General features: G+C 39.2%; 1 protein-coding gene across 6 annotated transcripts in view; it reads left to right on the forward strand.

The window, feature by feature from the left end:
• Positions 1-17,123, forward strand: part of RGS7 (regulator of G protein signaling 7) — a 363,940-nt gene that overhangs the window by 150,878 nt on the left and 195,939 nt on the right. For all 6 annotated transcript variants that reach the window (XM_067535826.1, XM_067535825.1, XM_067535822.1 and 3 more), the window contains exon 3: positions 8,330-8,426. In XM_067535826.1, coding sequence (XP_067391927.1) covers positions 8,330-8,426 — 97 coding nt within the window. The remainder of the gene's footprint in view (positions 1-8,329; positions 8,427-17,123) is intronic.

Consider the following 17,123-nt stretch of genomic DNA (forward strand, 5'->3'; position numbering starts at 1 on the left):
TGAACGGGTTAGTAAATATAATGCTGTTACAGCTGATTAACTAAATAGAGAACTCTATAAATACTGTACATATGCAGTGAGTAGAAAACAATGTTGTTTTTCACATGCAGTGCATTTTCCAATGTGCAGAGTATATTAATCCACAAATAATTGGCAAGGCCAGATTTACAAGGGTATTTCGGTGCCTTGAAATGCAGATAGGCACTTTTGAATATCACACTAGGTGCCTAAGTCACTTAGGCATCTAACCCTCACTGACCTCACAAACCAGCTTGTGGAGGAGGTGGCCCTCTCCCTCCCTCCTCTATGAGATATAGCCTGGTGGTTAAAGTACTCTCCTATACGGTGGGAGAGCCAGGTTCAAATCTACTTTGTGAATAATCACTAGAGCAGGAACTTGGGTCTTTTACATCTCTCGTGAGTGCCCTAATCAGTGGGCTGTTCTGGGGTAGATGGGCTTTCTCTCTCTTTCTCTCTCTCTCTCACACACACACTCAGTTTCATCCTGCTATGGAATGAAACAAATTTCAAAACCTCAGATTTTTGCGAACTATAACTCTAGTTTTCCAGCCAGCCCTAGTGATGGATAACTGCCCCTCCTCTCTGAAAGAGATCCATACTATGCCTGCTTTTTTTCAATATCTACATGAGATCACTGGGAGAGGTAGTGAGACCTCCATGGGCATAACTGTCAAAGGTATGCTGATGGTATTCAAGCATATATCTAATTCTCAGTTAATGCAACCACCATCACCACTAAAATGTCAGAATGCTTTCAAGAATTCAACTATTGGATGAAGAACAGCTGGCCCAAGCTGAACCCAGGCGAGATTGAAGTGATTTGGTTCAAAGGAGAAATGCTTTGAAGAACTAGTTGAGAGGCCATCTCTACCTTCACTGAACACATACTGCCCCTGTTCGTTGAAGTGGTGTAAAGCCTCAGAGTCCTGCTTGTCTCCTCATTAAGCTTGGGTGACCCGGTAAAATCATTGTCTAAAAATGCTTTCCCCACCTTCCTTTCCCGCCCACCTCTAGTTTTCTAAGAAACTTAATCCCTCCCTCTTGGATGAGGACTCGGACTCAGTTATCCCTGCATTTGTCATCTTCAGGATGGATTGCTGTAATTCACTGTATCAGAAGCTGAATGTACAGATTCTAGTTGGTACAAAATGCCCACCTTTTCCATGGCTTAAGCTGCTATGAGCATCTCAGACCTATGCTCAAGTGACTCCAGTCAGCTTCCGATGCCAGTTTTAATATTTAGGGCTTAAGTTGATCTCTAATGTGACTGGAGCAATTTCAATCTATGAAATACTATGACAACTGTACTTCTCTGGGTCACTGCAGATTACATAGATCAAAAGGAAGGGTACTTTTGATGAAGGGGATTCAGATATGGAACAAACTTCCAGAGGAGATCATGCAAATCCAGAATCTAAGCACCTTGAGGAAAACACTTGCCAAACTTTCCTCTTTGGAAAAGATTTAGCACCATAAAGATGAGTCATGACACTGACTCTCCCTTCTACTTAACAAAAAAAAACAAAAAAAATTCTTAAAAATCAAAACAAAAATCCTACCTGAAGCAGAGCTTTTACCGTGAAAAGGAAGACGTGCCAGAGACTCCATGAAATCCACTAAAGGCTTTGCTGTTGATTTTATGTGTAAGATACACAGGTGATGGGTGACAGTATAAAATCTCGAGATAGATACACATGAACACAGAATGAGAAGTAAATCTTAATCTTAACTACACATAAACAATGTTTCCCCCTATTCTTGTTGCATGTCAGTAATGCACAGAGCTTGAAGTAATCAAGACTAATATTACTAATATAAAGTTCTCGCAAATATAACTAAATAAACTTAGTTGCATTTCCCAAGCTATTTAGAATATTAGGGGTAGATTCACAAAAGAATTTAGACATCTAACTGCCACCTAAATCCCAGAATCAGGCCCCACCGGGAGTTACAGATCACCTCTCCACAGCTGCCTCTGGACCCTGTAGTTACTGAAAATAGCTTGGCGCCTACATTTTTGCAGACACTTACATTTCTGCCTGTGCACATGTGCACTGCAGCCCCATGTCAGGCATCCAGATGCCTAATTCTCAGAATGAATGATGGATCCATGTGATTTATTATTGTGTGTGTCTTTATTTATGAACTGTCTCAGAAGGGGTCAAGGCACACATCTATTGTGTGGCTGAAACGACATAAACTCTGGTTCATGTTTGAAAGTCCTTGTTTAAATGTGAAGGCACTAAAAACTTTCACTTCAGCAGGTTTGACACCTGCCATTGCGTTTCAGCTGCAAACTATACAGGGTAATAAAGAAAAAGCTTTGGTAAATTGTTCTGAGAATGTATATATACGTATTCTGAGTCTAGCAGTTCTATTAAAACCCATATTTTGCTTTAACTGTCTTTAAAAAACAAAAAAACACTTGGAGAATGATTGCACAAATAATAGCACTATTCTTTCATATTTCGTGCTCTAATTCCACAAGCACTTGACAGTATCAGTTTTGCATGCAGCCAAGCATATGCTGTGGATAGATTCAAAGTTCAAAGAGGATATTTATCTGAGGGAGAATTGTCTAGCATGTGGCCTAATTCTTTAATTGTTTTCCCTGAGTTGTAGGGAAGCTTTCTCTAAAACATTTAACATTTTTCAATTTTTGCAGTGATATAGGATTAGTGCCACATGACATATTCCACTTGCAACATGTGAGCAAGAGAACTGAATGGAACAGTGGTATATTTTTTTTAAATGGAACACATTTATCTCTTAAATGGACTAAAAATCAAGATAGCACTGTGAGATTTTAGACTATATTTATTGATGTGTTTATCATGCTACAGTGAAGACCACAAAAACATTTTGAGCTGGATAGATCAAACAGCTTAATGGGGCTAAATCAGGAGGCCTGGATAATCTCCATCCAAGAATATTAAAGGGCCTGGCATATGAAATTGCAAACCTAAAAGAAAGGATTGTTAATGAATACATAATCTCAGGGGTTGTACCCTATGATTGGAGAATTGATAATATAGTACCTTTTTTTAAGAAAGGGAAAAAAGTGATCCAGGAAACTACAGGTCCTTTAGTGTGATCTCAGTTGTATTCAAGGTCTTCGAACAAATTTTGAAAGAGAAAATAATCTAGAACATAGAAGTAAATGGTAATTGGGATAAAATATAACATGGTTTTACAAAAGGTAGATCATGTCAGGCCAACCCAATCTCTTTCTTTAGATTTACTGCATTTCCTTTGTCTAGGAAATCAGTTATCATCTTAATCTACATAGATGTCAGTAAGGCAATTAATACAGTTCCACATAGGAAGTTATTAGTTAAATTGGAGAACATGGGGATTAATACAAGAATTGAAAAGTGGGTAAGGAACTGGGTAAAGGGAAGGCTACAATGGATCATATTGAAAGAAGAATTGTCAGGATGGAGAGAGGTTACTGGTGGAGTTCCTCAGGGACTGGTCTTGGAACAAATCTTATTTAAAACTTTCATTAATGACCTTGGCAAAAAAGTGCAAGTGTGCTATAAAATTTGTGGATAACATACAGTTGGGAGGCATTGATGGTATGGAGTAAGACCAGAATATACAGGAAGATCTGGAGGACTTGGAAAACAGAAGCAATGGAAACAGGATGAAATTTAATAACGTAGAGTTCAACTTGAGTCAAGCATCTAGTACATTCTAATTACATATATTTTCTTCAGTATCAACTTTAAAATGGCTTTCTTAGTTCTAACTATAACAACTCTCATGTGTCACTTGCAGTGAACTGGATAGAAGTCCCTATGTATTTAAATCTCCAGTTTTTGGCTTGGTCTACACCAGTGGTTCTCAACCAGGGGTCCGTGGCCCACCGGGGGTCTGTGAGCTGGTTTCAGGGGGCCAAGGAGCACCACAGCTGAAGCCCAGCACCCTGGCACTACCACCGGGCTGAAACCAGGAACAGAGCCATCGGGCTAAGGCCCCAAGCCCCAATGTCCCATGGGGCAGAAGCCCTGAGCTCCCCCACCTGGTGGATGAAGCCTGGAGCCCTGAAGCTCTACCTCTTCTGCAGCTGAAGCCCTGAGCCCCAGGTTGCCCCCACAATCCTCGTTCTCCTCTCCCAGCTGGGCTGCTGTCTGGTTCCCCGCTCCCCACTGGGAGCCCAAATGCTGCCTCGAGGCTCTCCATTCCCCGCCATGAACTCGGCTGTCCCTTGCCAGGCTCTTGGTTCCCCACCCCCGACTTGGAGCACAGCAGCCACCCAGCGGGGAGTGGGGACAAAAAGCTGGGGAGGGAGCAGCCATTTTCCCATTGGGGAGCCAGGAGCCTTGGGGCAGTAGGGAGCAGGAAGCTGAGAACCGGGGGAAGGGAGGGCCATACAAGCTCCTGGCGGGGAGCTGCACTCAGAGCTGAGAGTCCAGGCTCTCAGCCCCCCCCACACCATCCTCTTAAGTCAGTGGAAGGGCTCCGGTTGAGGACATGCACCACCGACAGAAGAAGGGCACCGTGGACATGAACCACCCCAGTAGTTACTGCAGTGGCTGTAAGTCGACCTAACGTAGGTTGTCTTTAGTTTTTAGTGTAAACATGCCCTTTATTTCAAGCAAAAAACTGATTTAATTGAAAAAGCTGAAATTATTAATAGCGGGCCAAATCCTGCAATCCCTAATCAGTCAAGATAATGAGTGTTTTGACATACTAATAACTGGAGGATTTTAGTAGGAATGCATTTCTATATAACGCTCATTCAAGAGTCTCAAAGCAATATGCAAACACTAAAAGTTAAAAGTAACCCTTTGAGTTAAGTGGGGGGAAACATTCCCTGCTAGAATGCCTCTGTTTTTGTTTTGTTTTTACAGTGCACAACATAACCCAGCAGGTTAGAGCAGGAAGTGAACTACACTGTATTCAAGGGAAACTTTAGAGAATATTTACGAAGATAACTCAGTTGGAGTATCTGAAATTTTGCCAGGATGGCAGGGCTAACACCCTTTTTCTTAAAAAAAAGAGTCATGACATCTTCATAAATGCTTGGTTTTACATCTCATCCAAAAGGCAACAGTGCCAGGCAGATGCACAAGTTGGCTCATCATCAGCAATCACTAGGATGGATGAGAGTAACCTACTGAATGACCAACACCCCATTCTACACCACCTACAATATGTGCTCCTTAAAGATTTTTCATTCAGATATTGCATCAGCTCAGCTTTTCTCTGTCAAATCTGGTGGAATCACAACACACACTGGTATGAATAAAGGCTGAAACTCTTATTTTAAGGATATCTTTGGATTTAAAAATAAACTATATGTAGCCTATTTCTCAATCTTGCTGTTAATACTTAGAGGTTAATCATTTCCATGAGAGTTCAAAGAGTGTGCTTTCAGCTCATCCTTCCCCCAAAGAGTAGTAAAAAGATGTTCATTAAATTTTATCACAGCAGACAAGTAATTTCATCTATTTTTAATCTCGAAAGTGTATGTATTGCTCTCAGAGAACTCTTTATAATGTTGGTAAAATTATGAATGGTTCTTCCTTACAGTACAGTAGCTAATACTACATTTGAACTATTGATAATCTGACTGATTTTGAATATTGTGTGGTCTCTTCATTTGAGGCTCAGGGAATTTTTCATAAATCCTGGGTTGTTGCTTCGTAGTACAGAAGGGGTAGACATGCAGTGGCGGAAGGCACCACTTGTGTGATGTAGACACTGTAAACATAGGCTATGTCTTCACTGATGGTGGCAAAGTCGCCACCGTCAGATCGACTTATCTGGATCGACTGAGCAGTCAGTGAAGACCCGCTCAGTCAATCCAGAAATCACCGTATTAAGACCACCTTCTCAAGTGGCTATCACTTATAAGAGGAGGAGGGGGAAATTGTACCACAGTCACCTCATCTTCTGTTTTTCTGAACCTAGCCCTTCATTTTCCTTGCTTTTATTTTTCTTAAAAAGAGTTAAAATACTCAAACTAAATGTTCTGTTCAATCCAAAACAATATTTTTGTCGACTTTTCCCAGTTCATCAAAAATTCCTTAACATTTCTCTGAGTTTCAGCTCAGGTTGAATGTGAACATTTCAGTGAACTGAAATATCAGGTACTCACTTAACTCTACACAATACAAATAAAGGTGGATATTGCTTCCTTAATGTAAGCATAGTTGGGTCCCTGTGAGTCCATATCTGTTCATTGTGGGAATTGTCCTTTTCTAAATCTCTGGATATTTTCTCCCTTACATGTAACGTGACTAGAGATTTCAATGTTATCTTGTCTGCTATTACCATGTAAATATTTATTGCAGTGTACACTGCATCTGGAAAAGGTTTGGGACCAATCTGAGAAACCCATTACCCCAGCTTTTTTTTTTTTTTTAAATAAAGGTTAAGACTAATAAATCCCAATGTATTGTCAAAGCTAGTCTGGTTTAAACAGATAAGCAGATAATAAAGGAACAGCAAGAAGCTACTACAGAGGCAAAGCAAAGCAGTTTATACTTCACTTTTGAGCAGCAAACTGTGACACATCAGGAAGGCTAGTTACTATGTCAAACAGCAGCTTTTGTTTCCCAGATTAGCTTTCCTGATCAAAATTAGAAGAGGATTTCTTTTTATCTCCCTAATTAAGCTTTTCAATCCTTTGTATTGTTTTAGTCAACATTGATGACTAACTGAGGAGAAGTGCCTTGAGGACTGTTTCCGAAATATAATTAAATGAGGACAGAATGTTTTGTAATGGAAGAGATTATACATTTGCTGAATTTTAAACAGGCAAAACAGAAAAAAAGATTGTACATACTGGAAATTGAGCTATGTACTGAGATGTACTGAATTAGATTGGAGACTTAAGGAGACTTAAGTCAGAGCATTTTCTTCTACTTTTCATTCTCCTGAGATTTTATGTATAATATTGTACAGTGGTTGTCTTAAAAAAATCTATTGTTTCTGCTATTTTTGTGAGATGAGACAAGTTAGTCTTTCTAATCCAACTAAGCACATGCAAGGAATCCCATCTCTGTTGTAGCTAATTAGGAGGGACGTGTTCTGTTATATCTAGTTTCAGAACATCCAGACTCACTTAAACTATAATCAGTGCATACTGATTAAGACAGTCAGTCCACAATGCTGATATTTACAGCTTCAGCAGCTTTTGTACAGGGGATGTTCATTTGTGAACTTGAAGTGTAACACATTACAAAGTCCTCTGAGCCAGATACAACAGAACCATCTTAGGACCAAATTCTTCTCTAGTTGTCTCATTTACTTCAGTGGGAGAGCTCTGCACTCGTGGTCAGAATATATACAGAGAGAATTTGTCTAACCTGTGTTTCTTTATTAATGTTTACTATATACCAGGATACAACTTGGGAAATCCTTTTTCATATGTAATTTATCCACTGATCAACCTATCAGAATTTTGGCCATGATTCCCTGATAAAAGGGCTTGCTCATGTTTCCATTTGTAGCCAATAGAAATTTGGTGTTGGCTTGAATTACTACAAATGTAGGCCCAGTTGGCTTGTAAAATCTGGTCAGGCATAAATTAGCTAATGCAATAAAAGTACCCAGACTAATAATATAAAAATGCTGAAGACCATTCTTGGCCATCTACTAGGAGAACAATCTGCATTTCTGGCTGTACTGGATCAAGGCAGGCAAATCCCACCATGAAGATTTGTCCTTCCTTTCTCTTCTTCTCAAAAGCTTTTTTTGACTCAAAAGCTTCATTTCAGTTTCAAATAGCCTTTTTGAGGACTGTATCAATCACCAAAAAGACTGTGTGGGTCTTTTCATTCAAGGAAGGGAGCACTCTTAACTTCCATTTAAGTCAAGGACTGGGCTTTTTGAATGGAGGAAAAAGCTTTTACATCTTCTAAACCACCTGTGAGCGAGACTTGCACAGACACCATTTTGAAATCTTTTGAGAAAGGGGGAAATTTAGGCAGCTGCTTTAGATGCTTTAAAAGCTACTATTTTCTTTTATATTTGATACAATAGAATAATATTAATAGAATGTGCAGCTCTGGCTCTAAAAATGGTTTGTAATCTCTTCAGAATGAAATCTTCCTGCTTTGCCTCAGCATTTCTCTCTCAAGTTTTGTCATAGTATAAACTCTCAGTGCATTAATCTTTGTTCTTAAATAAGGAACTTGTGGGGTTTTTTATCCTCTTCAAATAAAAATTGAAGTTAATGGGGGAAAAAGTCTAATACAAGTGGTGGGCCCTCATTTCTGAGAGGCTGACTTAAGGTTGTCTGAGAATAGATTTCTACTAGGAAATAATGCTAGCTTTATTTTTTCTTTATATTCAGATGGAAGATGTCATAGCACGCATGCAGGATGAGAAAAATGGGATTCCTATTCGTACAGTCAAAAGTTTTCTTTCCAAGATTCCCAGTGTCTTTTCTGGTAAGATTCAAAGTGAATTTCATACTGTTCACTTCACTAGCTGTATCTGGGCAAAGGGGTGCTTGTACATCAAGCATGTACTTAATACTAGTATTCTAAGGAATCCACACAGTCATCTGATCTGGAAATTAGATTAATTATATTGTGAATCACTGAAAATTGGATTTCTTGGGAAAGATGTGTTTCTGCTATGTGTTGTAGGGAATTTACTCAAAGGCTTTTGTAGATAGTCCAGTACATTAATGCATTGACAATACTACATTTGCTGCAGAAAGGCAATTACAGGTAGGTGGCAATATTTTAAATGCACCATAATTACATTTCAAACTAATGTGTAAATCCGTTTTTAGGCTACAAGTGTACTGAGTTTGGTTGTTTGTCTAGTCCAATGTATTAACATAAGAACTGCCATATCTGCAGCATCAAAGGAAGGTACACTTCTACTCCATAGTGCCATGTGCCATTGTGGTACCATACATGAAAATTAGCTGCTGACTTCCACAGAAAATCAACTGATGATCAGAAGCATGAGGGAGGCTGTCCTTTGTTATTTTAGTTCAGTAGTGAAACTGCAAATATATCTGTCTTATTTGTTCATATATGTAGTCAATAGCATTATTTATATTTTTAAAAATATATTAACTACTTTTATCTTGTGGATATTTATCACAAAATTACTGAAATAGTTTCACAGTTATCTAGTTGTGCCCAAGACAGGTTGAATTCTGGAAAAACAAAGATGCCTGAGGCTAGGACTGAGCTGTATCATGCAAGCTTGCACAGCATCTGCCCACTTCATAGCTGGTCCTAATGAATGTTGTTAGTTTCTCTCTTTCATAAGTAGAAAATTCCACTCCATTTTTTTAAAATCGACTGGTAAATTCCTTTTTATTTTCTTTATTTCTGTTCATGGTATCAAATGAGTGTCAAATTCTTTTTGAAGTACATATTTGGTATCAAACCTATACTTCAGACACACTGTGAAATGGCTAATAACTGCATATTTTCTGTAGTGGAGAAGGTAAACCTATCACAGAAAATGTTTGTAGAAATGTATGTCATGTAGAACCCACACAAAAAGTTCTATATACCTTCTGGGATTTCTTCTGAACAGTGAAAAGGAGTAGTGGAGCCAAAGATACTTCCTAAGAATGGATAAAAACATTCAGGGTTTAAAAGGAGAAAAAATAGCATGCAAATACTAGCCTCTGAGAAGTGGACCTTTTTCTTCCATAAGCAAGGAGAATGTGGGATTCCCATGGAAAGAATCATCTTATCTACCTTCTCTGTCTTTCTTTGACTCCTGTGAGATCAGACTTATGTCTGCAATTTACTAGAAGCCATTATTTCCAAAAGCATTTATTTTTACTTGAAAAGAAATAATCAATCATACTTGTGAAAGTTATATTAAAATAAGGTACCTTTTCTTCAGTAGTAAAGGTTTCAGTGGAAGTAACAGCAACTCCTATGAAGGAGGTTTGTTCATTTACACAAGTTGATCTTATTTTCTTGTCTTAAAAACAGTAGGAATCAGAGTTTATTGTTCCTCTTTCAAATCCTCTCTATCACATATTATTCCAGTAACTTGCATTACCCAATATTAACCTCAGCCCTGAATATATTTTATTTTTCCCATATTATATTTCTCAATGTTCTCATTTCTGTGGACACAAGTGACTGAACACAAACTACATACAATTAATTTGGTAACAGTTCTAAGTAAAAATACATGTATAGTACTTCCCTCTACTGGATGGAATCAGATCTGCTTGACTTTGTGATAGGCCCTTTCCTGCTGACAATAATTCTTAAATTAATGTGTTAAGAGTTCATGCTTATGGAGCAAGAGTATCCCAGCTCTGCCATAATAATATACCAAATGACCATGGAGCATAGTGACAATTATAATGTTCTAGGTGGCCACAGATTTGTTACAGTATAATGTTGTACAGGCTATGTTAAATGCTACTCGCAACAAAAGTATCCATTTATTAATTCAGCAAAGTGGAGAAAATTCATTAGTTTTTAAAAAATATAGAAGCTAATGAATTGCTTTACAGCTAAACCTGAGTGTGGAGTTGTCTACCTCGAAATGCTCTGGCCAATGGGAAAATGTTAAAATGATGAGTGTACAGGTGTCATTTAAGATGTAGCTGGCTGCAAGACAATATATGGACTTACTGCAGGTTGTGAAGTTGTTGGACAAGATCATGAAGTACTGTTGCTGGGTTCTGGTGTCAGGAACAGATCACAGAGCCAGTTCTAGGGTTTTCATTTCATGAACAAACCTGGAAAAAATGTAATCCTCTCCCAGGACCACAGTCTCTCAAACAAGAAATGGCCACAGAACATTTTGCTGCTGTAGGCAATCACCCATACTAGGTAGAACTGAACCCTTTGAGGGAATCCCACAGTTCGAAGCAAAATAGTGAACGTAAAATACTTTCAGGCTAGAATTCTTCACTCACAGTGGTGTTGGAGTTGTACGTACATTTTGCGCAGGTGTAAAGATCTGTGCAAGGGGCAAGCTAGGGAGAATTGGGCCCAGAGTCTTTTGTTACACAATCTCTTAAAACCATAATATTTTAGTAGGCAAGTACTTATTTCATAAATATTTTTTAACTTTGGGCATGGGCAGGGTATTTAAATATTTCATGTACTTAGTGGAAGAAATTCAGATTTCAGTTAAATTGACATACAATAGGATGGGTTCTCTTTTTTTAGTTTACCTATTTGCAGTTGGACAACAAATGGCGGAGTTAATGCTACATGTCGGGACCTTCATTCTCAATGTTCTGAATGTGTGGGTTAAAGTAAAAAAGTTCCATTTATACCACATGGTATGCTTGCTCTGAATGTCCCTGTATAAGATGTTTGATTGTATGTGAAATGAAGAATGATCCCTAATGATTTTTATATTATTTTCATAACTGAATAAGATAACTTATCATCCATTTGACATTTTAAAGAACAGTGTAAAGCTGGTTAATTACATACAAAGGAAATGTGATCATAAAACTATATTTAAAGAATGCAAAATTTAGGATTTAGCCATAAAATCCTGATTACTATTTTGTATTTTCTAAAATTCATGCAGCAGGTTTTTACAGAAACATTTGCCCACATTCTCACATTGCATAAGTTTTTGCAAAGAAACATATTAAAAAGCTTGCAAACCTCTGAAGGTGGTCAGTCACACTTCTAAGAAGGACAAACTGAAAATTGTCACTACAAAAAAGATTTCACAGATTCTTTTGGGCCCTGTAAATATTCTTTTAAATTTCAATATGTATTGAAGCATTACTGTTTAAACAGGCTGTAGAAATTGAGAACAAATTTTGGAATACAGCCCGGAATCCAGAATGATGGCCACAATGTAGTGGAGGAGAGTTTTGCAACTGTTTTTAATTATAATGACAAGCTAGATCTGCTGGCCTATCACAGTTAGGCCCTGATCCTGCAAGCACTTATATCCATGCTTAATTTTTTGCATAAGAGCATTTGCACTGAAGCCAATTAAATTACTCACTTGTGTAAAGTTAAGCAAGTGCAAGCTTGTTTGCAAGATTAAAACCTTAACATTAAAGTTACACTGTTAAAAATGCAAGAGAGACTTTCATTTTCATTTACTTCTATTGCATATTACTGATCATCACAACACCAAGTGAAAGATTACTTGAAAAACATTCAGTTTTATTTGGAATAATGTCAAATGACCGATTTATACCCACTTGATGTTTTTAACAGCATTACAGTTTAGCAAAATTTCAAATCAAGAATTGTATCTGCATTTAATTTTTATATAGAATGTCATGATTGTATTTTGTCATTTTTGTGTAGTCATTCCTTTAAAATTTTTAACAAATATGGCATCAGTGCTATTAAATATACCATTCATAGGAACCTCAAATCTCTTCCCTCCCCATTCCATTCTTTTCACCAACACCTGCTTTTTAAGTCCTTTACTAAGCCATTTATCCAGTCACTGTATATCTTCCCTATGGAGTACCTGCACTGGACATCCACCCCACACTTAGGCTACATGTCACAACTCCTTATATAATTGCCTTCATGCCACACGTCAACAAAGCCCTCCCTGAACCTGCTGTGGGGAAGGCGAAAAAACCGAACTCCACCTAGGCCTATCTGGTGGTAAGGGAAAAATTCCTTCCCAGCCCCCTCAAAAAGGGGCGGCTAGTGCAGTGCCCACTGCCAATGTCCTCTGCCAAACCTGGCATTTCACTGCCTAAAGAGGAAGGAGGGCGGGTGCTGCTTCAGCCTGCTCCATGTAAAAGGGAGTTTCAACACACAGGGCTGCCCCTTTTAAACTCTTCTGCCCATCCAATTTCCAGGGGATGACTTACTGTCGCCACATTGGCCCCTTGTCCTCTTTTGCAGCAGTTTGATCTCTCTCTCTCTCCACCATCCCCCAGCCATAAAGCTCTGTTCCCTTCATTTGGCCACCCAGACAAATTCTCCCCTGATTAAAGGTGTGATGTGGTCATTATTTCCTAGTTTTGTGAAAAAATCTACTCCAGGGGCTAAGACCTTGTGTGCCTAGTCAGTCCAAGAATTTTTAACACCAGATTATAAACCTCTGAAAACAGAAATATATAACTGCAACACTGGCAGCACCTGCTATGCCAGTGTATAGGGACTCACAGGGCCCAAGCATAATTTTTTCGGGTCCAGTACAAACTTGTAACACGGGCCCCTTCCCACACACATACCGCAATCCCTCATCCCATACATACAATCTAATGAGCTGTGAAAACATTTCCCCTCATAGTAATGGGGGTTGTAACCTGGGTTGGGCCCCCCAGGGCCTCCGGGTCCCAGTAAAATATACCCTTCCCTCCCCCGCCCATGTGGGAGCCCTGGGTACTCATCTGCACATAACCCCATTAATATTAATGGAAAGATGCACATGTAAGTTCTTCTGCATCAAAATGAAACTGTACTTCTTAATATGCAAATAACTACAGTTAACTGATTAATACATAACAAAGCCTGTGAGAGAAATGATTAGGCAAACAGTATCCAAACACTGAAGAGGAATAAGAGCATTCTAAAAATAACATACTTGGCAAATTCCCCCTGAGACCCAGCCTGAAAGAATTACAGGACGTTTACCTCAGGACATTTTACTCATGTTACCCACTAACCATTAGTGGTCACATTATGCTGATCAGCCAAATGATTGTGGTGCATTTTGATAGCTTTGTGAGACACTCAGGTAAAAATCAAACACCCCTGAAATCTGCCTTCTGTGTTGTACTGTGATCCTGTTAGATCTCACACTAAGAGGGGTCAGACAAGGTTAATACTTGGGTGGAAGGCCTAGGGCCTGCAGAAAGTGGTGCTTGTGGTCATTAAACTTCCTGTGGCATATCTAGCAAGAGTAGTGATACTGGCCAGCTTCCAACTCGGGTAATTGCTGTTTATTCTGTCTATCTAATTATCCCCCTGTAGTTTCCACTGGCTGTTATTTTTCTTTTCCTATGTTAAAATGTTAATGTGCAGTTCAACAGTTGCCCAGTGAGGTTGCTGATGGTAGTTTTTATAGCTTTTTATATTGATATAGTTAAATTTGCATAGCTCTTTTGGTTTGAGGATAAAAAGATAAATATTTTGTTCTCTCTGCAAGAAGAGGCTGTTTTTATTTGAATGAATTATTTTCAGTCTTCTTTCTCCTTATTCAAATAAATGACAGTTTTTCATGTGTTTTTTATACACCTCTCCTAAGATGTATTTCTCTGTGCCAGATAAAACTCCTATTCAAGATTATTTTCCACATTTCCTGAGAACCAGGTAATTTTCTGATGAGATCCTTTGCCTCTATTAGCAGCTCAGCAATGGTAGACTTTCTTGGAAACATGAGAACAGGGCAAAAATCTGTCTGTTAGGCAAACTCCACACTTCTCGATTGCCTTTGAAATTAATGGGGGGTTTTCTGACTTTAAAAGCCCTCAGCATTTTTCCCCTACTCATGTTCGAAAGTAAAAAACAGAACTGCTCTTTCTGTGATTACAGTGATTGCCCCACATGCTCCGCAGCAAACTGGGCCAAAGTTCTGGGGCAAGGTCCCCCGGGTTCTATGGAACACCTTAACTGAATTCTGCAACAAACTGGAAATTCTGCTGCAGCAGCAAGGAAATTTTAAGAATGAAGGTTTTTAATGTGCTAAATGTGAAAATGACCAGTACAACACGCATAGCATCCCTGATGTTATTTTAAATCTCCAATACATTTGTTTGCTGTCCCCAAATTCTGAAATTATAATTTGCTGCTAAAATATAGAAACAATTCAGAAAATGCTTGCTTTAAAGTTGTGCATAATTACTTTCCTCTGTTCTCTTTTATCTGCTTGTTGGTGGTGGTGTTTGTTGGCATCATGGTAGTGCCTAGATGTCACAGCCCTATTATAATAAGCCTGAAACAAACATATGAGAAAAAGATACTCCTTGCTCTAAAAAGTGGCGCAGAGACCTGACTTTTTATCATGTTTGTATAATGTCTAACATGCTGCAAAAATATTAAGTTCTAACCCTGAGAATTTCATAATCATCACTGATAAGTCCCAAATATTCAGAAGAGAGCTGGAAGAATTCACATTTGTCTTTGAAGACTCATAGGCCATACTCTTCCAGCCTTTGTAGGGCAGCCTCCAAAGTTCTTAATGTGATCCTCCTCATTCTTGCCAGTGACCAGGATGTCATCAAGATAGCAATGGACTTCTGGCAAGCCACTCAAGATCTGGTCCAGGTATTGTTCTGCACACAACACTGGATTAACAATGATCTTAAAATCCGCACAAATCCGAATGGAGCCATCTTTCTTCAATACTGGAACAGTTGGGATTGCCCGTTGGCTGTGGGTAACTGGTATTAGGACTTCATTTTTGACCAGGCACTCCAGGTCCATTTCAACCTTTAGCCTGAAGGCATATGGCACAGTTCTGACTTTCAGACATTTTGGTTGGCTGTCAGGCTTAATGTTCAATTTCATCATGATTCCCTTCGTACTTCCCAGGACTTCTCCAAAAACAGCAGCATGTTTCTTTAAGACAGCTGTCAGACCTGTTTCTTCTTTAGCCATCCTGTGCACTTCTGCCCAATTCAGCTGGATCTTCCTAAGCCATGACCTTCCCATTAAGGCTGGGTAATTGCCTTCCACCACAGCTGTGGCAATTTAGCAGTCTGTCCATTGAGATCCACCTTAATATCAGTAGAGCCCAATATGGGTACAGCTTCTCCAGTGTATGTCTTCAGAACAATTTTTGTCGGCTTAAGTGGGAGATGCTTTAGCTTCTCCTTATACACAGTGTCTGAGACCTGTGAAACTGTTGCACCGGTGTCTAGTTCCATATATACAGGGTTATCTTCCAACAGTGGGGTTATCCAGTATTCATGTTAGTCCACTTCCATGGACAAGACATGGCGTGGCACTTCTTTTTCTGCTGTGTGTCACTTTGATCATCCTGAGTCTGCTCTACCGCACGCAGATTTTCCTTTTCGGTCTGCCAGGCAGCAGGCTTCTTTTTCTCCTGCTTGCCTGTTCTATTTGACTCCTCTTTCTTTTGTTTGCAGGCACGCTCAATGTGTCCCTTTTTGCCCCATTGTTGACACACTAGGTCTTTACACCAGCATTCCAATGCATGGTGGCCCAGCTTTCCACAGCAGTAACATTCCTGGTTCCCCACTATCTTGTGGTTAGGTTCTTGTGACATCTTATGCACTCTAGCCGGTGCACTGAGTTGTTGGGTTTCCTTTGCAGCCAGCTCCATAGAGATTTCAATTTCAATGGCCTTCTGCCAGGTGAGCTGGGCCTCTGTCAATAGGCACTTCTATATCGCTTCATTGTGCAGACCACACACTAACCTATCATGTAGGGTGTCATTTAACACTCATTAAATTCACAGTGCTCAGAAAGCTTCTTCAGAGCTGCTACAAATTGCACAATTGTTTCACCACCTTCTTGATTCCTTTTGTGGAACCTAAATCTCTTTGCAATTATCAGCTGTTTTGGAGAAAAATGTGCCTTCAGGATTTTCACAATGTCACTGTAAGATTTTGTCTCTGGCTTATCAGGGTGCACTAAGCTGCACAATAAAGTATAGGTTTTAGCTCTTACAACACTTAAGAAAATGGGCACCTTCTTTGCATCTGTCATTTCATTTGCAATAACAAAAAGCTGAAAATGCTCCGTATGAGTTCCATTCCTCTAGCGTCTCATCAAAAGGTCCCAGGGGCCCCGTAAGGGTAGCCATTGCTGGCCCTCTTTTTTTTCTTTCTTTTTTTCTTTTGTCTTTTTTATTCATGTGTGTTGGATTCCTTCACACACAATTACTGGTGATTTCCATTCACTAGCACTACTTTTCCCCATTCCCAGTCTGTCTGCTTCACTTTGGTCAGAACAAAGCAGAGCCTGTTTTAGTTTCAGTTTGAACCCTTAGTGTAAACAGCCCAGACCCCAAAACAGAAAAAGGTTTTTTTCTTTCATTGACTTTTACTTCTTTACCGGTGCAGCACAGGTCGATCCCATCCTCCATCGCCACTTTTGTTATGCTAAATCCTTGGAAAGTATTTGTATTCAGAGAGAAATCAGCACGGAATACAGAGAGATGCAAACCCATGAAAAGTCTTTATTGAACTACACTAAAACCAGCCAGGACTGGCTGAGCTATCCCCTAATAGT

This window comes from Emydura macquarii, unplaced genomic scaffold (genome assembly GCF_026122565.2).
Source record: "Emydura macquarii macquarii isolate MOO-44397 ecotype Brisbane River unplaced genomic scaffold, CSIRO-AGI_Emac_v2 contig_3517, whole genome shotgun sequence".
Classification (NCBI taxonomy): Eukaryota; Metazoa; Chordata; order Testudines; family Chelidae; genus Emydura; species Emydura macquarii.